The sequence below is a fragment of the Chrysemys picta genome, chromosome 12, assembly GCF_011386835.1.
Source record: "Chrysemys picta bellii isolate R12L10 chromosome 12, ASM1138683v2, whole genome shotgun sequence".
Lineage (NCBI taxonomy): Eukaryota > Metazoa > Chordata > Testudines > Emydidae > Chrysemys > Chrysemys picta.
Genome location: NC_088802.1, coordinates 13,439,074 through 13,466,386, shown reverse-complemented (window position 1 = coordinate 13,466,386; position 27,313 = coordinate 13,439,074). Strand labels below are relative to the sequence as shown.

The 27,313-nt window shown below is 51.3% G+C and overlaps 2 protein-coding genes across 7 annotated transcripts; both read left to right on the top strand.

The window, feature by feature from the left end:
* Window positions 1-15,325: 15,325 nt before the first annotated feature.
* On the top strand, window positions 15,326-26,069 carry LOC135975002 (zinc finger protein 585A-like). 6 transcript variants are annotated; one of them, XM_065564912.1, is made up of 6 exons: window positions 15,339-15,632; window positions 16,579-16,763; window positions 18,933-19,020; window positions 19,536-19,662; window positions 20,169-20,282; window positions 20,580-26,069. In XM_065564912.1, the coding sequence occupies exons 2-6, from the start codon at window positions 16,750-16,752 to the stop codon at window positions 20,618-20,620; spliced, it is 384 nt and encodes a 127-aa protein (XP_065420984.1). In that variant the 5' UTR covers window positions 15,339-15,632; window positions 16,579-16,749; the 3' UTR covers window positions 20,621-26,069. The 6 variants fall into 6 exon arrangements, with proteins under 6 accessions (XP_065420985.1, XP_065420984.1, XP_065420983.1 ...); XM_065564911.1 differs by having other exon boundaries at window positions 16,579-16,979; XM_065564913.1 differs by lacking the exon at window positions 16,579-16,763 and having other exon boundaries at window positions 15,326-15,632.
* LOC135974850 (zinc finger protein 436-like) lies at window positions 22,365-26,069 on the top strand (the record flags this gene model as incomplete). Its single annotated transcript, XM_065563888.1, has 1 exon — window positions 22,365-26,069. A coding segment is annotated over one exon (732 nt), but the record flags the coding sequence as incomplete, so codon positions are not given.
* Window positions 26,070-27,313: the final 1,244 nt, after the last annotated feature.

Here is a 27,313-nt window from a genome sequence, read left to right as displayed (position 1 = left end):
GAAAGACAATAGGAGCATCATTGAACTCAGGGGAGTGGTCCTAGCTGGAAGGCTTTCCAGTGAGCATGGATTGCTGAAACCCTTTGGGTGATAGAAATCCTTTTGCTTGTAAGGGTACGTCTATACGCCAAGCCAAAGTCTGTGTATATTAGGTTGACTTACAGCCACCATAGTAATTACTGCAGTAGCTGATGTCCACAGTACCCTCCTTGGGTCGGTGGGGCACGTCCTCACCAGGAGCACTTCCACCGACCTAAGAGGGGCAGTGTGGGGAGCTGAGAGCCCAGTCTCTCAGCTCCAGTGGCAGCTCCCTCCTAGGAGCCTGACTGCCCCACAAGCTCTGGGTCAGCTTCACCCCTCTCCACTCCCCGTTCCCTGCAAAGAGCAGGGAAAGCCACCTGGGGCTTCTCGTACACCCAGCGTTCCCCTCCCAGTTTGACACCAGATCATTGAAAGCTACTCGGAGTACAGTCTTTCAACCAGTTGTGCACCCACCTTATAGTAATTTCATCTAGACCAATGAATTCCTCCCTGCTGGTCAGAACTGTCTCACCCAGCTGCCCCCTGGTTACTTCCCCCACCATCAGAAAGCAGAAGTTGTCCCCAATGCATTCCCAGCACTTATTGCACATTGGGTGCTGCTAGGGTGGCCAAGTACCTGGTTTTTGACCGGAAAGTCCAGTCAAAAAGGGGACCTGACAGTGTGCGGTCAGATCTATTGACTGGCCACCCAAAGTCCAGTTACTATGAGTGGCGGAGGCGGGGAGGCGCTGGGTCATCATCTGCACCAGCCCCTACTCAATCAGGGCTGCCTCCTACATGCCTTGGGTGGCTGCAGCTCCCAGCTCCAGCTCCACAGGTGAGTCCCTCCTGTCCCTGGCAGGGAGTGGGGGAAGAGGAGTGGATGGGGGGCAGGGCAGGGCCTCGGGGGAAAGAGGCAGGGCAGGGGAGGTTCTGGCCCTCCTGCTGGAATGTCCAGTTTTTAAATATTACCAAGTTGGCAACTCAAGTAGCTAGCTGAGAGGCTGTGAAAAATATGAACAAACATACATATGTCACTTTTCACAGCAGTAGACTTAACTAGCTAGCGATAAATACATTACAATTTTGATGTGCCTCTGGGTAAGGGAACTGTTGGCCCCTCACTGAAACTTAAGGGGCGGAGGGTTGGTTGGCCCTCCCCTAGCCAGCACGTCAGGTCAGCCTGATTGACAGGGCAGGCAGGACAATGAGGGAGTCAGGAGCCCGGGGTCCCATCCTCTGTGTGAGCGGGAGCTGGCGGGGCCAGAGCAGGGCGGGAACTACTAAGGAGAGAGCAGAGCGGTGCTGGGAGCAGAGCAGCCCCAGTCAGAGCCAGAGAGGTGCAGCCCAGGGTGCTGAGGTGGAGACAGAGCAGCAGCAGTGCTGAGGCAGAGGGGAGCTGGGGCTGGATCAGTCCAGAGCTGGGTGCTGTGAGCAGCTGCGGAGAGCGAGGGGGGACCCTGGGCAGTGGGCTTGCAGGCTGGACTGAGAGGCAGATCATAACTGTGACCAGGGTCGATGCTGGGAAGAAGGGTCCTAACACCTAGAGCATGAGGACATCTGGCCACCACCAGAGCAACTGTCCAACCTGCTGCATCCCTGCAGCACAGCCAGGGCCTGGGCAGGAGGCCTGGGACGTGCGAGGAACAGACTGTGAATGTCCCTGACATTCCAGAGACAGCTGGTTGTGGTTCATCCCACAGAGTGGGGTGACGTGTTTTCCTTTCACCATTCCCATTTTTTTTATTACTTGCTGCTTAATGAGTTGTATTTGTTCTGAACTCTATGCAATGGTCAGGGAAGCGTCCAGAGCAGAGAGAGCACCCCAGAGTGGGGACACGCTAGACACTGTCCTGGGGGTCGAGCCCCACAGGAATCTTGGGTCCAGCCTTGTCCGGATTACGGGGACTAGAGTGGAAGGGGAGTCCCCAAGGTCATTCATGTTTCTGGGTGAAGGGAGTGAGAGCGAGGACTCAGATACTTCTGCTATTTGATTCCACCTGGGTAGTGTATAAGCCAGGAAAGTTCCCCATAATAGCAGGACCCTTCCCCTGCTTACCTCTGTGCATATTTATTGTTTTTTTCCTAAATTTAATTAAGTATTTTAGGAAAAAGTGTCAGAACAGCCACCAGCGAGAACCACCACTCTGAGGCCACCAACAATTTTGTCATGAGAACCCCTGGACTAGATGATCGTGATGGTCCCTTCTGATGTTAAAGTCTGTGAGTGTAAGGGCTTGTCTACACTGCCAAGATTAAAGCTGTGGCAGCGCTTGAATGTGGCTTGTGTATTCATGGCACAGCAAAAAATCACCTCCATGAGGGGCGTAGGTAGCTTCCAGCGAGCGCGGCTCCCAGCGCTGGTGTGCTGTCTACACTGGCACTTTACAGAGCTGAAACTTGCAGCGCTCAGGGGGGTGTTTTTTTCACACCCCTGAGCGAGAAAGTTGCAGCGCTGTTGTCATAACTATAAAGGGAAGGGTAACAACCCTCCTGTGTACAATACTATAAAATCCCTCCTGGCCAGAGACTCCAAAATCCTTTTACCTGTAAAAGGTTAAGAAGCTCAGGTAACCTGGCTGACACCTGACCCAAAGGACCAATAAGGAGACAAGATGCTTTCAAATTTGGGAGGGGGGAGGCTTTTTGTTTGTGCTCTTTGTTTTGGGGGTTGTTCGCTCTTGGGACTAAGAGGGACCAGACATCAATCCAGGCTCTCCAAATCTTTCTGAACAAGTCTCTCATATTTCAAACTTGTAAGTAACAGCCAGGCAAGGCATGTTAGGTTTATCTTTGTTTTCTCAACTTGTAAATGTTCCTTTGCTAGAGGGAGGTTTATCCCTGTTTTACTGTAACTTTGAAACTAAGGCTAGAGGGGGGTCCTCTGGGCCCTTTGAATCTGATTACCCTGTAAAGTTATTTTCCGTCCTGATTTTACAGAGATGATTTTTACCTTTTCTTTAATTAAAATTCTTCTTTTAAGAACCTGATTGATTTTTCATTGTTTTACGATCCAAGGGTTTTGGATCTGTGTTCACCAGGACTAATTGTTGAGGGTATACTCTCAAGCCTACCCAGGAAAAAGGGTGTAAGGACTTGGGGGGGGGGGGATTAGTCTCAAATCTGCCCAGGAAAGGGGGTGTTAGAGACTTGGGAAATATTTGGGGAAGGCAGAGTTCCAAGTGGCTCTCCCCTAAGATTTGGAACACGCTTGGTGGTGGCAGCTTACTGGTAACCTAAGCTGGTAAATAAGCTTAGGGGGCTTTCATGCGGGTCCCCACATCTGTACCCTAGAGTTCAGAGTGGGGAGGGAACCCTGACAGGTGTAAAGTGCCAGTGTAGACAAGCCCAAAGAAGCCAGACACAAAAGGCAAAATGCATTCCGGGGGATATCACTAGCACCCAGAAGGAGCTGGGTGGGAGCAATCGCTGGGGTCAGTCCCGGCAGCAGGAAGTGACTTGCAGCGCTGCGGTGACTCTGGCTCCAGGCTCCTGGTGACATCCCCGAGCCCCGGCGGCTGGTGCTGGGAGCCCGGAGCCCTGGCTGCAGCCGGGAGAGGGGAATCTCCAGCAGGGCCCTTCCCACTGCTCCCCAGGAGCCTCTCCCAGGGCAGAGCCCCCAGCCTGGCCAGGGCTCCTTCCCGGCCCGGCCCCTGCCCCCAAGGCGGGCTCCGCATGGAGGGAAGGTAAGAGAGACCTGCCCAGCCCCCCCAGGCACGGTGCCCCCCATCACACCTGTGCCCCACTGTGCTCCTGGCCCCTGTCTCACTCCAGCTGGGGACCAATTCTTACCCCCCCCCCCCCGCACCATGCCCTGCTGTTAGGGTGGATAAAGATCAATGACTTTTTTTAAAAAATCTGATTTTTTTAAATTTAAATTGGAATTTTGAGGGAAAAAAACTATCTCAAGATTGTTTTAATTAAGATACATTATATCTCATCATGGAATAGGGATTATAAATTCTAATTCTATAGTGTTAGACAATATATTCATGTAATGTTTAAGAAAAAATTTGTAAATTAGTTCTAATAATTCATGGATTAGGGACCCAATCTTATGGGGTTCCACAGGCTTCTTTATAGATGATTGAGGTTAATCTTTCTATCTACCTAATGGGACTCACTGTTCAGTCTAGAAGATACCATCAGAGATGCTTAGTTTTGCAGTTCTCAAACTGTGGATTTGCGTCTCCAGAGGTAACATGCTTGTTAACAGCAAAAAATGTTTTAAAATAAATAAATAATATATAGAGGTGAGAAATAACAGAGCTCAACTCTATTGTCCCTCTGCAAATTTTTATACACAGAGTCAATCCCTTACCTCTTGTGAAAAGTTTGAAAAAGTTCAATGAATAGAAGATGGTTGGGGACGGAATAGATCTGGACAAGGAGAAGAAGTCTGGAGATAAATGTGAGAAGCGAGGGACATATGCTTTTTTGTTAAAATATTATGTTTGCTGTGGAAGAAAAAAATCCAGAATACTTAACATTGTTGTTTTAGTTAAATAAAACAATTTAAATGTCTGTCTGGTGATGTTCTCCTCCTAATATAGCATGGCAAGAAAATCCTACAAATATTAATGATTAACCTGTTGAGTTGGAGATTGTTCATCTCCCAATGACTTCATAAATACCTCCTTCGATTATCTTTGGTAAATGAAATAACCAAACAATCATTCATTTTCTGATATAGCTGTAAAACTCATCTGAAAAGTTTTCAAAATAAATCACTGTTTAAAAATGTACAGTGTGTACCTTCTAAAATGAAACCTACTTCTATCTCTGAGTTGTGAAGAATATGTATTAAGGTTAACAACCAACAAGAATGCACTTTTATGTAGAAAACCATGATTAAATCGAATCTTCCTGATGAGTGATTTAAATCAAATCCACCCTGCCCGCTGTGTTCTTGCCCCTGGCCCCCTCATTTCCCAGGGGGGTTCAAATATATGTTTTGCACCGAGTCCACAAAAAGTTAATCCACCCCTGGGTCTGTCTCCTGAGTGTACAGGGCTGCCCAGGGCCCTGGTCTGATTTCCCTACAGGATTCAGATCTCAGCCACACCGGTGTCAGACAGGAGTCACTGCTGGCTCTGGCATGGGCCAATAGGATCAGCCTCTGCCTGCCTGTCCCTGGGGGATGCAGGGGCAGGACAGGGAGGCTCAGAGGGCTCCGGTTAATGGCTAAGGGAGAGGAGGAGGCGGGTGTGTGTCTCTCCCTGCTCCTGTTTTACAGTGCTGGAGTGCAGCTCCCCGGATCAGAAGCTGCTGCCTCCTCCATTTTGAGCTGGGAGCCCAGACTAAGATGGTTCTTCTCATCCAGCAGAGTCTGAGCCTGGGAGAGACCTTCATCAAAACCCCTTCCCTGTCCAGCCCAGATGGGAACTTTCTCGGTGGCTGGAACCAGCCCCTGGGGCAGCCTCGGGCTCTGCTGACACCAGCCCCTGAGTTGCAGCCTGCAGGTGATGGGGAGACCTGGGGAACAGGGCTGGGGCCGGGCAGGAAAGTGACTCTGCACAAAGGGCCCCTTTCCTGGACCTGCTGGTGAGTTTATACTGGACAGGGAGGGGGCTCCCCCATGCCTGCGGGTCCCAGAGCTGCTGCCCTCACACTGCCAGGTTCAAACCGATCAGTCTACTGAAGAGCAAACACCAATGTAAATGAGGCAGAATCAGTTCTCCTAGACAGAGGGAAGGGGAGACAGGAAAGGTGATAGAAACAGAGAGTGACCAGATTGAAAGGGGCAGCAGGAGCAGTAAGTGGGGCGGGAGGTACCCAGGTCCCAGACCTGCTCGGATCCATTCCCTGCACTCCCTGGGCAGACTGACTCTCCTGGGAACAAGAGGAGGAGCTGAGAGAGGAAAAGCCAGGTCCTGTCTTTCTTGAATCACTGGGCTGCTCAGAGGGTGGGGGGATGTGCTGCCTTTGGGAACAGTGTCAGGAGGAATCCCCCCAAAAGAGGCTTCTTTGATTCTGCTCTTTTTCTACCATTCGGCTCAGGGATGCTCTTACTGGGACAGTTTAAAAGTGCTCCAGTGGGTTTAGTTCTGTTGGGAGGGGCCTGGCTTGAGAGTAATAAAGGCAGGCTCAGCAAGGCAGGATCCAAGTGTGGAGGGGCTTGGTGTGGGGGGAATCCAGGTGTGGGTTGAGAGGGTCCTGTATGGAGCAATCTGGATGGTTCAGTGGGGGATCCATGTGAGGGGGGATCTGGGTGCACAGGGTCTTGTTGGGGGGTTCTGGGTGGAACAGTAATGGGACTCTGCAGGGGGGTCCAGTGAAAGTGGTTGGGGCTCAGCAGGGGGGTCTGAGTGTGTGGGTGGGGGACTGAGCTCGGCCAGGGAGTCTGGGTGTGGGAGGCTCAATGGGGGCGTCCAGATGCTGGGGAGTGGGGCTCAGTGGGGTTGCGATCCAGGTGCATCTAGTTGGGGCTCAGTAGGGTGGGGATCCAAGTGCGGGTGGCTCCTTGGGATGGTCAAGGTGCAAGAGGAGTGGGGCTTGTCGGGGGGGGGGTTGGGTGCAGAGGGGGTGAAGCTCGGTGGAAGAGTCTGGGTGTCAGGGGATCTGGATGCACGGGGGTTGGGCGGATGGGGGAGCAGCTCCCTGTACAGTCATTCCTTCCCCTGCAGCCGAGGCACGATGGGTGCAGGAAGCATGTGTGGGAGGGTGAATTTGCAGAGCTTCCTACACCAGGGGAGAAACCTGGGGGTGCATCTGACATGGCCGCAGGTGCTGTGCTGGGAAATAGGAAGTCCCATCTTCCCCAGCTCAGCCGGGACTAGCAGCTGAGCCCAGGGCAGGATAGGAGCCACCCTACCCGCCCCACAGTTATTTACCTCTCTGCCAGCTGCCCTGCGCACCAGAAACATACTGCTGGGGAGGGTCGCATGACCGCTGTTGTGGCTTCCCTTTGCTTCCCCATCAGAAAGTAATTTTTCTGCGGGGAAGCAAAGAAATCTGCGGGGGACATAAATTCTGTGCATGCGCAATTGCACATAATTCCCCCAGGAGTAAGGAAGAGAGCCTGGAGGTAACTGGGGTGTGAAATGGACTCAAGCCCTTTCTGTAACCTCCCCAATCTCCCCTCTCACCCTGCCAGGCTGGAGAATCACATCCAGGTTTCGGTCAGATCGGCCCATATTCCCATGGGAGAGGGAAGGGAAATGGCAGTTGGAGCAAGATCAGGTAGGGGATTTTCAGGAAGCTGAAGGGAGGGTTGTTGTGGAGGGGGAGGGGCAGGAAACACACAGCATGAGGCAGGGAGGGAGGGGACAGCGTATGATAAACCCACTGGGACAGGTGCAACCTGGGTCTGATTTTCCAAACAGGCCCATTGGGGGGATGGGGACATTCCCCCATTTCTGAACCAGGAAACACCCCCTTCGCAGGGCTGGGAAAACTGACCAGAGTCCCAGTGCTGGAGCTTGAACCCATTAGCCAGAGGCTACTGTGAAATACAAAGGGAAGCTGTCAGGATTCCTGTCCCCAGCTCAAAGCTCTGCTTCCCATATCAACCTCTGGTTAGCAGGTGGATGGTAAATGAGAAGACCCTGCTCTCTTCCATCTGCTGGGGGGGACAAGGAGCTCTCAGTTTCTCCCCTGAAGCCACCTGGTTGTTCTGAGCAGGGTGGGGGTGGGATTCTGCTACTGTTGTCCTCCCAGAGCTTCTGAGATATTTATATTTTCTTCTTCCTTTCCTGTGTGACTAGTGGGATTGGAGCTGGGGCAGCAGGTGCTAAGTGGGGGACTCTTGTTGTTTCAGATGCCGGTGACCTTCGAGGAGGTGGGTGTGTATTTCACCGAGGGGCAGGGGGCTCTGCTGGACCCCGGTCAGAGAGCCCTCTACAGGGATCATAGAATCATAGAATATCAGGGTTGGAAGGGACCTCAAGAGGTCATCTAGTCCAACCCCCTGCTCAAAGCAGGACCAATTCCCAACTAAATCATCCCAGCCAGGGCTTTGTCAAGCCGGGCCTTAAAAACCTCCAAGGAAGGAGACTCCACCACCTCCCTAGGTAACGCATTCCAGTGCTTCACCACCCTCCTAGTGAAATAGTGTTTCCTAATATCCAACCTGGACCTCCCACACTGCAACTTGAGACCATTGCTTCTTGTCCTGTCTCATGCAGGAGAATTACGAGACTGTGACCTCGCTGGGTAAGGGATTCCTGTGCCCTCTGTTATTAGAAAGTGTAGGGCCTGCATTTCTGACTCTGGTCAGGTTCTTCCCTGCTCAGTTAGATCGGAGGGGAATGGATTCCATAATCCACAGCTGCCATGTGAGAGAGACTTGCATCTCCAAACCCCCTTCAATGGGACCAGGGTGCCAAAACCTAATGGATGTGCTAAAGCGTCCCCCTCCCCCACAGCTTTCAAGGGGATAGAAGCTGTGTATTGTCCTGTCTGTGTTGTTTCTTGGTTGCACACAGAATCCCTGGTCACCTCCCTCCTTGGGAATAGCTCCAGCTACGGGGAGGGCTCTGGGCTCTGCAGGAGCTGTGTGTGCATCAGCAAGGCCCCTGAAGTGCACAGATCCTGGGAACTGCTAGTGCGGGCAAAACAATTCTCCCCACTTCCCCAGACATCTGCCTCTCCCAAGGGGGCTCGGCTATGTTCCCATCTCCATGGATTCCAAATTATCTCAGCACAGCATGGGAACAGGTTCAATTCACAGAATGCCCTTTGTGACACACACTCCCGCAATACTCCATGCACCCTGATCTGGGCTGATTTCATCCCCTGCGCAGGATTTCCCATTCCCAAACCTGACCTGATCACCCGTCTGGAACGAGGAGAAGAGCCGTGGATCCCCGAACTCCAGGCCTACGAGGAAAGAGAGATACCAAGAGGTACCTGCACAGGTGAGGACTCAGTGAAACTGACAGAGAAACGATCTGGCGAGTGAAGGAAAAAGTTGAGAAACCCCAAAATGTGCGATGAGCGAGCGCCCTTAGTTCTGCCTCGTCTCAGCCAGGGCAGGGTTGTAGTCAGCAGATATCGCTCACGGCTTTCCACCCATCCTGTTAGCTGCAGGAGTTTCCTTCCCATCTTTCCATCCCTCTGAGTGTTTGGGTGGGAAGTAGAGGCAGAATCCAATTGCTCAGTCTTCACATCATAGTGTGATGTGTTTTCCCTTTGAGCTATTGATCTTTCTCCTGGAGTATCTCTCTCTCCCAGCAGGTGATGAGAGAGTGAGTGAGAAGGAGGAGGGGAATCATCATGAGCAAGTTCATTGGAATCACAAGGGACCTTTGTGGGAAGAGCTGAAGGGAATTTATCCCAGTGCTTGGAAGAGGGAGAAGCCTGGGGAAATTGGCACAGGTCAGAGAGGCTGCTGGAAAACCACCCAAAGAAGAAAGTGGATGAATCTATTATATATGGGGAGGAGACAAGGATCCCACAGCCCAGCAGACAAATCCCCAGGAAGAGAAACCCTACCACTGTCTCCAGTGTTGGGAACAATTCATTCTGAGATCACACCTTGTTACACATCAAACAATCCATACTGGAGAGAAACCTTATAAGTTCTTGGACTGTGGGGAAAGTTTCACACACAGATCAGTCCGTAATAAACATCAGACAATCCACACAGGAGAGAAACCCTATAAGTTCTTGGACTGTGGGAAAAATTTAACATGGAGATCAGCCCTTATTACACATCAGGCAACCCACACAGGCGAGAGACCTCGTAAGTGCTTGAACTGTGGGAAAAGTTTCCCACACTGATCATCCCTTATTAGACACCAAGCGAGTCACACAGGAGAAAGACCCTATAAATGCCTCGACTGTGGGAAAAGTTTCATGCACAGATCAAACCTCATCTTACATCAGAGAATCCACACAGGCTGTAAACCTCATGAATGTCTTGCTTGTGGGAAAAGCTTCAGTTAGAGCTCAAACCTCACTAAACATTGGAGAAACCACAAGGGTGAGAGCAACCCTACGAATGACTTGACTGCGGGAAAAGATTCAATCTGAGCTCACACTTCAGCGATCCACACCACAGTGGGACCTTGACCGTGGGGGAAGCTTCATTTAGTGCTTCCATATAAATATAAGGAGATATACCTATCTCATAGAACTGGAAGGGACCTTGAAAGGTCATTGAGTCCAGTCCCCTGCCTTCACTAGCAGGACCAAGTTTTGCCCAGTATCCCTAAATGCCCCCCTTAAGGATTGAACTCACAAGGCTAGGTTTAGCAGGCCAATGCACAAACCACTGAGCAGCTATCCCTCCCCCCAAAAGGCTCTAGGGGAATCAAATGTTAAGGGACAATTAGGTATTTTGGAAGGAAACTAGACATTGGAAGGTTGAGGTTGGTGGAGCTGGGAAGCAGGGTGCCGGGGCTATCAAGTGTTTGGGGATCGGGGGATAAGAGGCGAGGGAGATCGCAAGGGTAGAGAGGTGCTGCCTCTCATCAGTCACCCCCTCTGCCCCTTCTCCCTGCCCCCTCTGCATTCAGACAGTACCACTCAGAGGGATTGATTCTCACAGCCCTTTGTGGGAGGCCTGAAGATCCCACCTCTGCAGCATCAGCCTCGGAGATTCTCTCTATGGTAGGAAATGTGATCAGGATTAGCCAGCACATCTCTGTGACCCTCCACCAGATTTCCTAGTGTAAACTCACCCTGAGCATCTTATGTGTTCTGATCCCTCCCTTAGCAGAGGTATTGCTAGTCCCTGAAACATAAGAAATATAAGAATGGCCCTATTGGGTCAGACCAATGGTCCATCTAGCCCAGTGTCCTGTCTTCCGACAGTGGTCAATGCCAGGTGTTTCAGAGGGAATGAACAGAACAGGTAATCATCATGTGATCCATCCCCTGTCACCCATTCCCAGCTTCTGGCAAACAGAGGCTAGGGACACCATCCCTGCACTTGATTTCCCCCGTGGGGCCAGATTGTCTCATCCCAGATAATCTCACATTACTCCAGGCCATGCTGAAAAGCATTTCATGTTGGTACATTTTCTCTCTTATGGACCAGAATTAACTAGATGCTAAAAAAGTTGGAGCGGGGACTAGTGTTCCCTCTGTTTTCCACCCACATGCCGAATGAATTTTGTTACGTGCACCCATATGGAGGTGATGTCTGACACTTCACCTTCATATTGTGCACAACAAAATTCATGTGGAGGGGGTGGGGCTGAGAGGTTCAGAGTGTGGGAGTGGGCAGGGGCAGAGGGTTGGGTTGAAGGGGTGTGAGGGCTCCAGCTGAGTGTGGGATGCAGGAGGGTGCTTCGGGGCTATGGCAGGGAGGGAGGTGACAGAGCCAGGGCTGGATTTGGGGAGGAGTGCCCTGTGACAGGGCCGAGCCCCTGCGGCTGGGTCCAGGTCGGGCTGCCCGGGTTCGGGCAGGGCTGCTGCGGTGGGATCCGGGCCGGACTGCCACAGCTGGGTCCGGGTTGGATTCGGGGCTGGGCCGGGCTGCACCACCGCGGCTGGGTCCAGGCTACGCCCTGCCGCCCCGGCCTCAGCATAGTTGGGGCCGGAGGGTCGCCCCTGCAGGTTCGGGCTGCAGCATAGTTGGGGCCGGGGGCTGCCCTGGCCGTGGTAGGTTGCGGCCAGGGGAGGGGAACCTGTGGCAGGTCCCTGGGCGGGTTCCCTGAGCACCTTTGCAAAGCTAAATAGGCTGTTGCACAGCTGCGCAGCTTACAGGGAACTTAGCCAGTGTTCCCTCTAATTTCCCCCAAGTTCGGGCCGGGCCGCCCTGGCATTGGCTGGCTGTGGGCCGGGCCGCCCAAGCTGGTTCCGGGCTGCACTGCGCTGCCCCGCCCTCAGCTGGGTCCAGGCCAGGCCACCTGGGTTCATGACCGGGCCATGCCACCCGGGTTCAGGGCTGAGCCAGGCCGCTGCAGCTGGGGCCAGGCCGGGGTAGGTGCACCCCAGCGACGGCAGGTCCAGTCCACGGCATAGTTGGGACTGGGTGCCTGCCCTGGCCACGGCAGGTTGGGGGCTGGACTAGGTTGGGGCCGGGGGAGGGGCTCCCCCTCTCCCGGCCGCGGCAGGTCCCCAGCTGGGTTCTCTGCACGGCGCTAAATAGGCTGCTGTGCAGCCGCACAGCTTACAGAGAACTTAGCTCACCCCCCTGCCTAATTCTACCTCAGTCCCATTGCAATCACTGGGGCTAGGGGCTGAACAATTGTGGAAATGGGAGGGAATGTTATAGCTGAAATCACACCTGTGTCTTGAAAGGTTAATGTTAATGGGAGCTGCTTCGCTCTCCTGCTTAGACATTTTCTCTGGAGCTCCCAGGGACAGGAAGGAGCAAGATTGACCATCGTGGCTACCAAACCCCGATGTCTCCTGATACCTAGCATGGCACTGTTGGGCTTTCATCATCCTGATGCTCAAGGATGACCTGACCAAGGCTAGTCAGAGCGGGGGAACCAGCCGACATCCTCAACTCCACCAGCTTCAGCTAAATCCTGAACTCCCCCTCAGTTGTGAGACTTGGGGGTCTCCTGCCACCCTTCCCCTCATGCATCATTTTCTCCTCCCCCTTCTTCTGCTCTCTCTCTCTCCTTTTGCCTTCTGTCTCCTGCACGTCTGGCTCAGCCAGCCAAGACAGCGCCACATTTTGCACCAGTGCCGGTAGCCTGTGACCGGAGAGGCAGCTCAAAGCAATGCCGCCTTAGCCAGCCCAATGCAGAGAGAAGTTTGCCATGTCTCAGAGGGGCTGATCAGCCGGCAGGCCGCGCCGGGTTTCTCCTGCAGTGATGCTGCAAGTGAGACTGAGCCCTGACCGCAGAGGTTGCGTTTTCTGTCTTTGCTGAGCTATTCTCTCCCCTTTTGTGGATCATTGTTTTCTTTTGTCTTATAGGGAGCAGGATTGGACTCCAGCCACAGCTCCAACCTGTCTCACCTAATTTATTCTCTTTTCCCCTCAAAAGCACAGTTAATACCATTCTTAAGGCACCTAAAAGACTGTGAAGCAGGGATTTCCCCCCTGTGACAACAGACTCCCTACAGCTTGTTTTTACCATAGGAGGATGCCATGCTAACTGCAACCCAAACCCCACTTTTCTCTTTAATGCTGGGGCTATGAATGAGGGATTTATTAACATTTTACCCACTGCTGGGAATGAGACATCCCCATATCAGCACCACAGCTCCTTGAACAGGGAGGAAACATCTCCATTTTCAAATGTCGCTGGGAAAGTTGATCCTTGTCAGGTTTAAATCCCAACCCCCTTCAGTGGGAATGACTCAGGGCGGTCAATTTCCTCCCAAACTGAGGGAATCTGGTATCATTCAGTAATTCCAGAGAGAAATAATCTGTGAATGTTGAGGAGAATTTATAGCCGCATTTGATAATGAGAAGAAAATGAGGAAAAATTGGCTGTCAACAGGAAAAAAGCAAAATCAGAAACGTTTTGTATCAAGTGGGTATTTAAAGGATAAATAAGTGATCCTTATGCAGAGATTATATTAGTAATCCTTCAACAGAGAGAAAGTGATCAACATCTGAGGGCGGTGCACTAAAATTCAGTAAGTGAATAGAGGGGAAAATGTGTACTGCAATATTTGATTATTGGAGAGCAAAGGGGCAAGATTGGAGGATGTAATATCTGCCTATTAATTCTATGGTAGAGCCGGAAAACTGGAGGGGATTTCTATCCACTTTACCCTCAAAATATTACAGTAAAAGCATGTTCTGAATGCTGCGAAGTCGAGCAGTCTGAGGCAGGGCCACAATCAAGGATGTCTGGGCCTTGTTAGTCCAGCCTCCTTGTGCCTGTGCATTATTGTATGATCTTTAATGACAGGATCACACACTGCAGCGCTCATTAACACAGGACCCTGCCTCATTCAGGGTATGTCTAAAAATAAAACAAAGCCAAAACTCAAACAAAAGACACTGCAACAAGTCTCAGAGTGGGGGTCAGCTGACTCTGGCTGGGGAGGGGGGCAGGGAGAGGGGCTCAGGCTGTAGGGATAAAATTAGCAGAGCAGACGCAGAGGCTGGAGCCTGGGGTCCGAGATCCTCCCCCCTTGCCAGGTTTCAGAGCTCCGGCTCTGCCCAGCCCCGAAGGTTCCCAGGAAGGGGTGTTGTGAAAAGTCCAGCCCTGTCCTGGAATAGTCAGAGGAATGTTAAGGTTGTTCTCCCTTTAAGGAGTCAAGGGGCAACAGTTTGTTAATTTCCCCCAGAGTCACCAAACAGTTCAACTTAAACACAGTGGCTGGATCGATCTCTTCCAGAATCCAATGAACTGTGAAATGGATTCTTCTGAAGGCGACAAAAGTCTATTTTGAGCTGTGAGCCAGGTGACAGGCTCTGTTTTCAGGGCAGGGTCCGGCTATTTCTCCCCTGCCAGAGCTGTATGTCTGCTAAAATGCAAATCATTTAGTTCCTGCCCCCTCTGGTGCAATGGATGGGGTCACACCCCCTCTCTTTAGCTTGAGGGGTCTATTTACCTGAGGTGTAAATACATTCTCATCCTCTTTCCAAGTCCTATGGCAGAAACTCCCAGGGTGGAATTTTTTTTTTACATTAATAATTGATGCAGCAAGCCCAGAGGTGCTGGGGCTCTGAACTGCCGGGCCCAGAGGTGCTGGGGCCATAGGCGCGGGAACTAGTGGTGCCGTGGGTGCTGCAGCACCCTCAGGTTTTAGCCAGGGCTCCGCTGCCAGCTTCCCACACCCTGTCTGCTGGCCCGCCGGCACCCCACTGCCAGCCCACCGGTGCCCGGGTCCCAGCTGCTGGCCCCCCTTCCCCAGGTCCCCGCTGCTGGCATGGGAGGGGTGGGGCAGACAGGGGTAAGGGCACCGACTTTCAGCACCCCCACTATTCAAAGTGTTCCTGCACCAGTGGCTGGGGCTCTGAACTGCCAGGCCCAGAGGTGCCGGGGCTATGAACTGCCAGGCCCACAGGTGCCGCGGCTATGAACTGCCAGGCCCAGAGGTGCTGGCCGGGGCTCACCCCTGGGAAGCCCTGGCACAAATTAAGCCCTTGAAAAACGACATTCCTGTGTCTAGGGTGAGGTGTCACACAGAATCAGTGTCCCCGAGAAATGTCTCCCCTGCTGCTAGGGCTCTGGGCAGCCTCTCTAGGACCAGAACCTCTCACCCCCATGAGGCTATTGGGGAGTCTCTGGAACAATCCCCAGTCTCCATTAGAAACGCCCCTTCTCCCTCCTCCCTGGGGTCTGGATGTATCCTTTCTGTCCAGTCACTAACAGGGTGGCTTCTATGCACGATGCCCCCTTAATGCGGGGAGAAGCTGCCTGTGCCCAGGGGAGGTGGGGCCCCCAGGAGGCAGGTTGTGGGGCAGGGGGGCTGCATGTGATTGGTTTATCGCTAGGACCCAGGAGCAGCTGGGAGGCGGCTCTGGGGGGAGCGATCACTGGGATCAGGCCCGGCAGCAGGAAGTGACTCGCAGCCGCTGCGGTGACTCTGGCTCCAGGCTCCAGGCTCCCGGCGAGATCCCCGAGCCCCGGCGGCTGGTGCTGGGAGCCCGGAGCCCTGGCTGCAGCCGGGAGAGGGGAATCTCCAGCAGGGCCCTTCCCGCTGCTCCCCAGGAGCCTCTCCCAGGGCAGAGCCCCCAGCCCGGCCAGGCCCCTTCCCGGCCCGGCCCCTGCCCCTGCCCCAGCGGGGCCCCGCTCGGAGGGAAGGTGAGAGAGACCCGCCCCCCCCGTCACCCCCGGGCTGCAGGGGGCGGGTTGGCCCCAGGCTGCTCCCAGCGGAGCTGGCTGCGATTCCCTGCCCAGCTGCCGCCAGCTCCCGGTGTGTGCGGGGCGGGAGCAGGATCACGTTACCACCCATCTCCCCCATCCCCTGCTTTGTTTCCCTGCCCCTGGCCGCGCTGGTCTGGACGGAGGCTGCAGCTCGGGGAGATCTGAGGGGGGCAGAAAGTGGGCAGGGGCCAAACTGAATGCAGGGTGGGGGGCCCAGCTGGGGGCCGGGGAAGGAGAGGGGCCTAGGGGCACAATCGGGGGGGGGGGGGGCAGCACAGGCGCTCGATCTAGGCTGGTGGGGTCCAGTCGCCCCCCGGCTTGAAGGGGTTTCCATCCTATCCAGGGTTTACAGTTTGGTTCAATGGCTCTCAGCGCCCCCCCACTGTACAGATTGTTTCAGCCCCCCTGCCTGGGACTAGGAGCCGGGGATAAGAACAGGATACAACCGGTGGGGGGTGAATCTAGGGCTGAGGGAGGCACTACCCAACTCCCCCCCCCCCCCCCCCCGAGTGTGTGGCCCCAGCCTGAACCCTGGGGGCAGCCTAAGGAGAAGCCTGACCTGCTCCTCACAGGGGCCGTGCACCCCACCTCCGCAGTCAGCTGTGACTCTCAGCTGGCTTGGAAAACAGAAGGTTTATTGGTCACTAGGAACAGCATTGAACAGAGCTTGTTAGCACAGAAATCAGGAGCAATCAGCAAAGTCCATCTTGGGGGGGAATCCAGAGTCCTGAGCCCTGGACTCTCCCCACTGAGTCCCAAACCAGGAGACTGATCTGCTTCCAGGCCCACCTCCTCAGTGACACCCACCTCCCCCTCCTCCGTGCTTTCTCTCTTTCCCAGGAAAACAGGTCTCATGGCCTCCTCCTCTCTCTTTGTTCTCCAGCACCTTGGGCTGGCTCCTTGCAGAGGACTGGCTCCAGCCATAGCTTGCCAGGATACAGAATTTTGGCCATTCTCTATGCCCAGGAAGCCACTCTGCAGTGACACCTGCCCTCTAGAGGTCTCTGCAATGATCACACACCTGTATCCCACCAGCTTGATACTTGAGTAACACATGGGGAAACTGAGGTACACACTCCGTATTCAGACAAAACATTAAGAACATTCCTGCTTCATCACACCCCTCTGAGACCAGCCCAGGGGCACTTTCTCCAGTGGCTGGAACCCCTCTAACCATACCAGCCCCTCAGCCTGAGCCTCCAGGTGATGGAGAGACCTGGGGAAAGGGCTGGATCCGGGCAGGGAAATGACTCTGTACAAAGGGCCCCTTTCAGGGACCAGCTGGTGAGTTTGGCCTACAAGCGGAGGGGCTCCCTGTGTCTGGGAGTCCCAGAGCTGCTGCCCTCAGTGACACAGCCAGGTTCAACCCCCGTTACCAGTGTCAGTGGCTGAGCTGCCTAAGGAGAGCAAAGGCCCAGGACAATTGGGCAGTCGCCCGTTCTCCCAGGGCGAGGGAAGAAAATAAAAAGGGAGAGCGGAGAGACTTGAAAGGCAGCAGGAGCAAGAAGTGGGGAGGGAGGTTCCCAGCCCTGCCCAGAGCCATTCCCTGCACCCCCGGGGCAGTCAGCTCTCCTGGGAACAAGGGGAGGAGCTGAGAGAGGAAAAGCCAGTTGCTCACTGGGCTGAGCACCACACTACTTAGAGAGATGGGGGAGAGCAGTCTCTAAGGTGCCACAAGTCCTCCTGTTCTTCTTTTTGCGGATACAGACTAACACGGCTGCTACTCTGAAACCTTTCAGAGGGGTTACAATACACTGTGGGGCAGTGTCCTAAAGTGACTCCTTTGATTCTTCTCTTTTTCCAGTGTTTGGCTCAGAGCTGCTATTCCTGGGAGGTTTAGAAGGGACTTGGTGGGTTTAGTTCTAATGGGGGGGTGGTTGTAGGGTGACCAGACGTCCCATTTTATCGGGACTGTCCCGATATTTGCTTATTTGTCCCGCGTCCCGACCAATGTTAGGTCGGGACACTGGACAAACGAGCAAATGTTCCGGAGCCCAGAAGTGCTCGCGCACCCCCCCCCCCCCGCGTCCCATCCCGACTCCGCCCCCTCCTTCCCCCATTGGCTCCCTCCCCAAATCCCCGCCTCTTCCGCCATTCCTCCTCCCTCCACAAGCACTGGAGGGAGGCCTGGGAGATGCAGGGGGAGCGCGGGGCCGGGGTGAGTGAGAGTCTGGCCTGGCCCCAAGCGCAGGCAGGACTCAATCGGGCGGTACCTGGAGGGAGAGGAGGGGGGCGGCTCGCGGGGCCAGGCGGCGGCTCGCGGGGCCAGGCGGCGGCTGTTCTCCCCATCTGGGCATCGAGACTTGGGAGCAGCCACTGCTGCAGCTCCCACTGCCGCGGGAGGAGGAAGCGGCCATGGCACTTGGCGGCTGCGGCTCTTGACGCCCGCGAACCCCCTGAGCCCGGGTCTGCTGCAGGGACCCATCAGCACGCACGCTGCGCACGCCCAGCACCTGGCCAGTCACATCTGGGCTGGCTACCCAGCTGGTGCAATCCCGCGGGCGGCCCCGGAGTGGGGACAGCAGGCTCCAGCCCCCCCGTCCCGCTCGGGTCCTGCAGGGGAGCGAATGGGGCTCGGCTGCCGATGCCTCTGCCCCGGGGCCGCCGCGGGATAGCACCAGCTGGGCAGCAGCCCAGACGCGATTGGCCAGGGGCTGGGTGCAGCGTGCACGCTGCTGGGTCTCCGCAGCAGGCCCGGGCTCGGGGGCGCCAGAGCCGCAGCCGTCGAGCTTGGCCATCGGCCACTTCCTCCCCCGCGGCAGTGGGAGCTGCAACAGCGGCTGCTTCCAGCGGGGAGAACAGCCGCCGCCTGGCCCCGCGGGCCGCCCCCCTCCTCTCCCTCCAGGTACCACCCGACTGAGTCCTGCTTGCGCTCAGGGCCAGGCTGGACTCTCACTCACCCCGGCCCCGCGCTCCCCCTGCATCTCCGGGGCCTCCCTCCAGTGCTTATGGAGGGAGGAGGGGGGGGTGTTTGCTCTCCAACCTTTTTTTTTTGTTGCCACACCACCCCCGTGCCACCGCCTCCCCCCCCCCGTGTCCCGATATTTGACCTGGGTGATCTGGTCACCCTAGGTGGCTGCCTGGGGAGGTAATGAACTAACTGGGTTTCTTCCCAGCATGGCAGAGTCATAGAATCATAGCGTCTGTCTGCAGGGAGAGAGCCTGGGGGGAATTGGGGAATGATATGGATTCCAGCCCTTTCTGTAACCTCCCCCATCGCCCCTCTTGCCCTGACAGGCTGAGGAATCGCGTCCACATTTCGCTCCAGATCGGCCTGTCTTCCAGAAGACAGGGAAGGGAAATGTCTGTGATGGAGCCACCTCAGGTAGGGGATTGTCAGGGAGCTTTTGGTGGTGGGGGAGGGGTATTGTAGAGGGGTTAATCACCCGGGGTGGGACGGGGTATGATAAACCTGCTGGAACATGATTAACCTGGGCCTGATTTTCTGAACAGGCCCATTGGTGGGTGGGGGGAAACATTCCTCCATTTCTGAACCAGGAAACACCCCCTGGGCAGGGCTGGGGCCTGACCCCACTGGCCAGAGGCTGCTGTGAAATACGAAGGGAAGCTGTTGGGATTCCTGTCCCTGTCCCCGGCTCAGAGCTCTGCTTCCTGCATCCGCCTGTGGCTGGCAGGCGTGTGGGAAATGAAAAGAACCTGCCCATCTCTCTTTGCTGGGGGGGGACAAGGAGCTCTCACCTTCTCCCCACTCCCTGAGGCCTCCTGGCTGCTCTGAGCAGGGTGCGGGGAGGATTCTGCTTCTCTGTCCCTCCTCCCCCATGAGTAGCGGGATTGTGGCTGGGGCAGCAGGCGCTGAGTGGGGGACTCTTGTTGTTTCAGATGCCGGTGACCTTCGAGGATGTGGCTGTGTATTTCACCCAGGGGCAGGGGGCACTGCTGGACCCCGCTCAGAGAGCCCTCTACAGGGATGTCATGTGGGAGAACTACGAGACGGTGACCTCGCTGGGTAAGGGATTCCTGGCCCCTTGGTTATTTGAAGCTGGGGGAGTCTCTGTGTCTCACACCGGTCAGGTTCTTCCCTCATCACTCTCCAATGAGACCAGGGTGTCAAAACCTAAGGCACATACTAAATCATCCCCACCCAACCCCCCTAGTTTGCGAGGTGGGGAAGCCGTGTATTGTCCTGTCTGTGCTGTTTCTCGGTCGCTCACAGAATCCCTCTTCTCCCTCTTCCTTGGGAACAGCTCCAGCCATGTGGAGGGCTCTGAGCTCCACAGGTTTAGAAATAGGCAGGGGTTTAACACTAGAGCTGGGTGTGCATCACAATTCCCCTCACATCCCCAAATGTCTGCCTCCCCCGAGGGGGCTCAGTGACCATGTTCCCGTCCTCTTAGATTCCACATTCCCCAGCACAGCACAGGGACAGGTTCCGCTCACGGAATGTCCTTTCTGAGAGACGCTCTCTCAGTCCTCCACACACCCTGATCTGGTCTGATGTCTCCCCCTGCACAGGATTCCCCCTTCCCAAACCTGACCTGATCACCCGGCTGGAACAAGGGGAAGAGCCGTGGGTGCCCGATCTCCAGGCCTGTGAGGAAAGAGAGATCCTGAGAGGCGCCCACACAGGTGAGGACTGACACACAAACCATCTGGGGAATGAAGAAAAAAGTTGAGAATCCCAAAAATGAGGGATCAATAAGTGCCCTTAGTTCCTTCCTCATCTCACCCAGGGCAGGGCTGCAGTCAACAGATATCACTGACATCACTTTCCACGTGTCCTGTTACCTGCAGGAGTTTCCTTCCCAACTTTCTTTCTCTGTAAAAGTTTGGGTGGGAAGTGGAGGCAGAATCCAGTTGATCTGTCTGTGCAGCTTTAGTATGTTGGGTTTTCCCTTGCTGCTATTCCTCTTAATTTCTCCCCAGCACAAGACTCCTGTCTGGATTGTCTCTCTCCCAGCAGGTGACGAGAGAGTGAGTGAGAACAAGGAGGGGAATCAACAGAAGGAAGTTCCTGGGCACGGGGAATTAAAGGGGACCTCCATGGGAAGACCCCATAAGTGCTTAGACTGTGGAAAAAGGTTCATACGGAGATCACACCTTCTTTTACATCAGCGAATCCACACAGGGGAGAGACCCCACAAGTGCTTAATCTGTGGGAAAAGTTTCATACAGAGGTCAACCCTACTTAATCATCAGGCAATGCACACTGGAGAGAGACCTCATAAGTGCTCAGACTGTGGAAAAAGTTTCACACAAAGATCAAATCTTATGGCACATCAGGCAATCCACACAAGAGAGAGACCCCACAAGTGCTTAGACTGTGGAAAAAGTTTCATACAGAGGTCACACCTTGTTGTACATCAGGCAATCCACACAAGAGAAAGACCCCACAAGTGCTTAGACTGTGGAAAAAGTTTCATACAGAGGTCACACCTTGTTGTACATCAGGCAATCCACACAAGAGAGAGACCCCACAAGTGCTTAGACTGTGGAAAAAGTTTCATACGGAGATCACACCTTGTTTTACATCAGCGAATCCACACAGGAGAGAGACCCCAAAAGTGCTTAATCTGTGGGAAAGGTTTCATACAGAGGTCAGACCTTGTTAAACATGAAGCAGTCCACACTGGAAAGAGACCCCATAAGTGCTTAGACTGTGGAAAAAGTTTCATACAAAGGTCAACCCTACTTAATCATCAGGCAATCCACACTGGAGAGAGACCTCATAAGTGCTTAGACTGTGGAAAAAGTTTCATAGAGAGGTCAACCCTATTTAATTATCAGGCAATCCACACTGGAGAGAGACCGCATAAGTGCTTAGACTGTAGAAAAAGTTTCATAGAGAGGTTAACCCTACTTAATCATCAGGCAATCCACACTGGAGAGAGACCCCACAAGTGCTTAGACTGTGGAAAAGGTTTCATAAAGAGGTCACACCTTGTTGTACATCAGGCAATCCACACAAGAGAGAGACCCCATAAGTGCTTAGACTGTGGAAAAAGTTTCATACAGAGGTCACACCTTGTTGTACATCAGGCAATCCACACAGGAGAGAGACCCCACAAGTGCTTAGACTGTGGAAAAAGTTTCATACAGAGGACACACCTTGTTGTACATCAGGCAATCCACACTGGAGAGAGACCCCATAAGTGCTTAGACTGTGGGAAAAGTTTCATACGGAGGTCAGCCCTACTTAATCATCAGGCAATCCACACTGGTGAGAGACCCCATAAGTGCTTAATGTGTGGGAAAAGTTTCAAACAGAGGTCAGATCTTCTTATACATCAAGCAGTGCACACTGGAGAGAGACCTCATAAGTGCTTAGACTGTGGAAAAAGTTTCATACGGAGATCAACCCTACTTAATCATCAGGCAATCCACACTGGTGAGAGACCTCATAAGTGCTTAATGTGTGGGAAAAGTTTCATACGGAGGTCAACCCTACTTAATCATCAGGCAATCCACACAGGAGAGAGACCCCACAAGTGCTTAGACTGTGGAAAAAGTTTCATACAGAGGACACACCTTGTTGTACATCAGGCAATCCACACTGGAAAGAGACCCCATAAGTGCTTAGACTGTGGAAAAAGTTTCACACAGAAGTCACACCTTGTTAGACATCAGGCAATCCATACAAGAGAGAGACAATAAGACAATAAAACTCTGGGAAAGGTTTCAGAAACAGATCAGCCCTTCTAAACATGAGGCAATCCACACACAGGAGAGAGACCCCACAAGTGCTTGGACTGTGGGAAAAGTTTCATAAGAAGGTCAGACCTTGTTAAACATCAGGCATTACACACAGGAGAAAGACCCCACAAGTGCTTGGACTGTGGGAAAAGTTTCATAAAAAGGTCACACCTAGTTCGCCATCAGGCATTACACACAGGAGAGAGACCCCACAGCTGCTTAGACTGTTGGAAAAGTTTTTTACAAAGATCAAACCTTGTTCAACATCAGGCAATCCACACAGGAGAGAGACCCCACAAGTGCTTAGACTGTGGAAAAAGTTTCATACGGAGGTCGACCCTACTTGATCATCAGGCAATCCACACTGGAGAGAGACCCCATAAGTGCTTAATCTGTGGGAAAATTTTCATATGGAGGTTAGACCTTGTTAAACATCAAGCAATCCACACAGGAGAGAAATCCCATAAATGTTTGGACTGTGGGAAAAGATTCACACAAAGATCAAATCTTATGGCACATCAGGCAATCCACACAGGAGAGAGACCCCACAAGTGGTTAGACTGTGGAAAAGGTTTCAAACAGAGGTCAAACCTTCTTAAACATCAGGCAATCCACACCGGAGAGAGACCCCATCAGTGTTTAGACTGTGGAAAAAGTTTCATTTACAGGTCACACCTTGTTGAACATCAGCTAATCCACACAGGAAAGAGATCCCATAAGTGCTTAGGCTGTAGTGAAAGTTTCATATAGAGCTCAGCCCATGTTTTACATCAGAGAATCCACACAGGATACCCCATAAGTGCTTGGACTATGGAGAATGTTTCATACTGTGGTCAAGGCTCCTTAATTATCAGGCAATCCACAAAAGAGGGAGACTCCATAAGTGCTTGGACCGTGGGAAAGGTTTCAGAAACACCTCAGCCCTTCAGAACATCAGCCAATCCACACAGGAGAGAGTTCCCATAACTGCTTAGACTGTGAGAAAAGTTTCATACAGCGGTCAGACCTTGTTAAACATCAGGCTATCCACACTGAAGAGAGACCCCATGAGTGCTTAGATTGTGGGAAACATTTCAGAAACTGATCAGTCCTTGTTTTACATCAGAGAATCCACAAGACTCCATAAGTGCTTGGACTGAGCAAAAGTTGTACACAGAGATCACACCTCATTAAACATTGGCGAATTCACACATGATCTAAACTTCTGTGGCACCTGGCCCGAAAGAGTTAAGAACCTTGCAGGCTAATTGACCCACCTTCAACCTTTAGAGACATGTTAGAAAAGTGTGTAAATGGTATTTGGGGCCATTCCAATTAATATAGACTAGAACTTTGAAATGTAACCTGGTATTGTTAAGAAATTGGAAGAAGATAGTAGTGCTGTAAATTAATTGCAATTAATTCATCGTAGTTAGAAAAATTAATCTCGATGAATCACATTGTTAAACAATAGAATAGCATTTGAAATTTGTTTTTCTACGTTTTCATATATATTGATTTCTATCACAACAAAGAATAGAAAGTGTACAGTGCTCACTTTATTTTTTATTTTTTATTACAAATATTTGTACGGTAAACATTCAAAACAAAAATAGTATTTTTCAATTCACCTCATACAAGTACTGTAGAGCAATCTCTTTATCAGGAAAGTAACTTAGAAACATAGATTATTTTAATTATATAAGTGCACTCAAAAATAAAGCAATTAAAAACTTTAGAGCCTAGAAGTCCACTCAGTGCTACTTCTTTTTCTGCCAATCGCTAAGACAAACAAGTTTGTTTACATTTACGAGAGATAATGCTGCCTGCTTCTAATTTATGATGTCACCTGAAAGTGTGAGAAGGTGTTCGCATGGCATGTTTGTATCTGGCAATGCAGGTATTTATGTGCAAGATAATGCTAAACGTGCATGTGTCCCTTCATGCTTCGGCCACCATTCCAGTGGACATGCTTCCATGCTGACGATGCTCATTTAAAAAAAATAATGCATTAATTAAATTTGTGACTGAATTCTTTGGAGGAGAATTGTATGTCCCCTGCTCTGTTTTACACACATTCTGCCAAATATTTCATAATATAGAAGTCACGGAGAATGATCTAGCACATGTTCATTTTAAGGACACTTTTACTGCAGATTTGACAAAATGCAAAGAAAGTAACAATCAGAGATTTCTAAAGATAGCTACAGCACTCGGCCCAAGGTTTAAGAATCTGAAGTACCTTCCAAAATCTGAGAGGGATGAGGTGTGGAGCATGCTTTCAGAAGTCTTAAAAGAGGAACATGCTGATTGGGAAACTACAGAACCCGAACCACCAAAATAGAAAATCAACCTTCTGCTAGTGGCATCTGACTGAGTTGATGAGAATGAACACGTCAGTCCGGTCTGGTATGGATCATTATCGATTAGAACCCGTCATTAGCATGGATGCATGTCCTCTGGAATGGTGGTTGAAGGAGGAAGGGACATAGGACTCTTTAGCGCTTCTGGCACATAAATATCTTGTGATGCCGGCTGCAATAGTGCCATGAGAACGCCTGTTCTCACTTTCAGGTGACCTTGTAAAAAAGCAGCGGGCAGCATTATCTCCTGCAAATTGTAACCAAACTTGTTTTTCTGAGTGATTGGCTGAACTAGAAGTAGGACTGAGTGGAGTTGTAGGCTCTAAAGTTTTACATTGTTTTATTTTTCAATGCAGGTATTTTTTGTACATAATGCTACATTTGTAAGTTCAACTTTCATAATAAAGAGATTGCACTACAGTACTTGCAATTGGTGAGTTGAAAACACTATTTCTTTTGTTTTTTACATTGCAAGTATTTGTAATAAAAAATATAAAGTGCTCACTGTACACTTTGTATTCTGTAAAAACGATGAGGACTCCTTGTGGCACCTTAGAGACTAACAAATTTATTTGTGCATAAGCTTTTGTGGGCTATAACCCACTTCATCAGATGCATGGAGTGTATTCTGTGTTGCAATTGAAATCAATATATTTGAAAATGTATAAAACATCCAAAATATTTAAATAAATGGTATTCTATTATTGTTTAACAGCACGATTAATCAGGATGAATTTTTTTAATCGCTTGACAGCCCTAGAAGATAGTAATTGTAGTAGTCTATGTTTACCTGTATCTTGTTACAGATTAACAGTGTAATCAAAGGGTTCCTGTCTAGGACTGTATTTTGTTAATTCAGAAGTCAAAAGGAAATATTAATATTTAGATTAAACTTGGGTGTAATAATGTCATTGTATATATCTCTCTCTTTAAAGTTTGTGGTAAACTGTCTATGAACGGCTTTATGGATAATTACCTTATGTTAATCCATGTAGTTTTATTACCTGTGATGTTTGAGAAACAGGAGGTTACTTCCAAAACCTATTGTTCACCCAAGGACTGACTGCTGTCGAGAGGCTTCAAAAATGTCTATAAAAACTCTTGGGACCTGATTCATTTATCTTAGTTCTTCTTAAGTTTTGTTCAGGGGGAGTTTGAGTAGTAAGACTGAGATCTCCAGTCCCTTCTGGACTGCCCTGTTATTGAACATTTGGACATTGGACTAGAACATGATGAAATGATACTGAAAAGGACTCTCTTCAATTCTAATGTGCCATCTCTATGGTGAAACTGACCTAAGGACTCTATTCGCATTTGTATGTCTAGTGACCTTTTAGCCAATATTGTCTTTTCTTTTAATAAATGGTAGTTTCATTAACAAGAATTGGCTGTAAGCGTGTATTTGGGTAAGAACTGAAGTATTCATTAACTTGGGTAATGTGTCTGATCCTTTGGGATTGGTAGAATTCTTTATATGATGAAGATTTTCAATAATCCCCATCAGAATCTCAGAGGACATTTTCCCACATCAGGTATCGTTAAAGACTTGCCTCTGTTGCTACTCTGTCAAATCAGTTATTTTGTTATAGCATCTCCCATACCATGAAGGGTTTACAGAGCTGAATGATGTGTCACACCTGTGCCAGGGAACTTTCAGTGAAATTAGCCTGTAATTAAAATCCAAAGTTATTACCCATTAAACGTGACAGCAATTCCATACCTTGTACTCCTGGGCAGCCTCCTCTACGGGAACCACTGTGTGAGCTCTGTGAGCCCGGGACAGATGGCAAACCAGACAGATCAAAGTTTGATCCTTTTCACAGAAGTTTCAGAGTCTCCTGGTGTTCCCCACACACCCCGTCCCCTCCTGCTCCTTTTGCTGCCTGTAAACTCAGCCGATTGGGGATTTCTACCATGTTTGCCAGCTGCCTGTTCAGCCTGACGTTTCTCTGTTGCACAGTTTCTGAGGGCAGGAGACGGCTGTATCGGATCCCTCCCAGCACTGGCTGACGTGCCTGCACTGCAGAGTGACAGCTTCTGTGAAATACTGCAGACAAATGGGACATGGAGCTTCCTCCTTGAGACTTTCTAGGGGGTTCTCTGCGGCCATGGCTCCCTCTGGACCATTCAGTGAAAAATGTACCACTAGGGCTCTGGTCCTGCAATCAGAGGCATCCTCCTGTGAGGATGAGCCTGCAGGAGCAGGAGCTGTGTGTCTAAGGCGGGATAGTCAGACTTGGTAGAATTCATTTTTATATATATATCAAATGTTGACAGATGTTTATTTTTAAGCAATTTTATATTTATTGATTTAAACTTTCACAGTTGCAGAAAAATCTGGGTTTTAAGCATTTCATTCCAATTGTTATCAATTTAAATGTTCACAGTGGTGGGAGGTTTAGGGCGGGATCAGACAATATTTGGGTCAGACAATAACTAATGACAGTAGAGACAGATTCAAAAAGCTAAATCTTCATAACCATTAAAATAGAGATTTTCAACATCATATGTCAAAATATGCAAAGGAAATATTCTAAATTCAATGTCTATTACGTTCTCAGGCAGCATTTTTCTCCTTGGCCTATTGGTAAATTTCAGTTATTAGCAGTGGGGGTATTTTTTCTG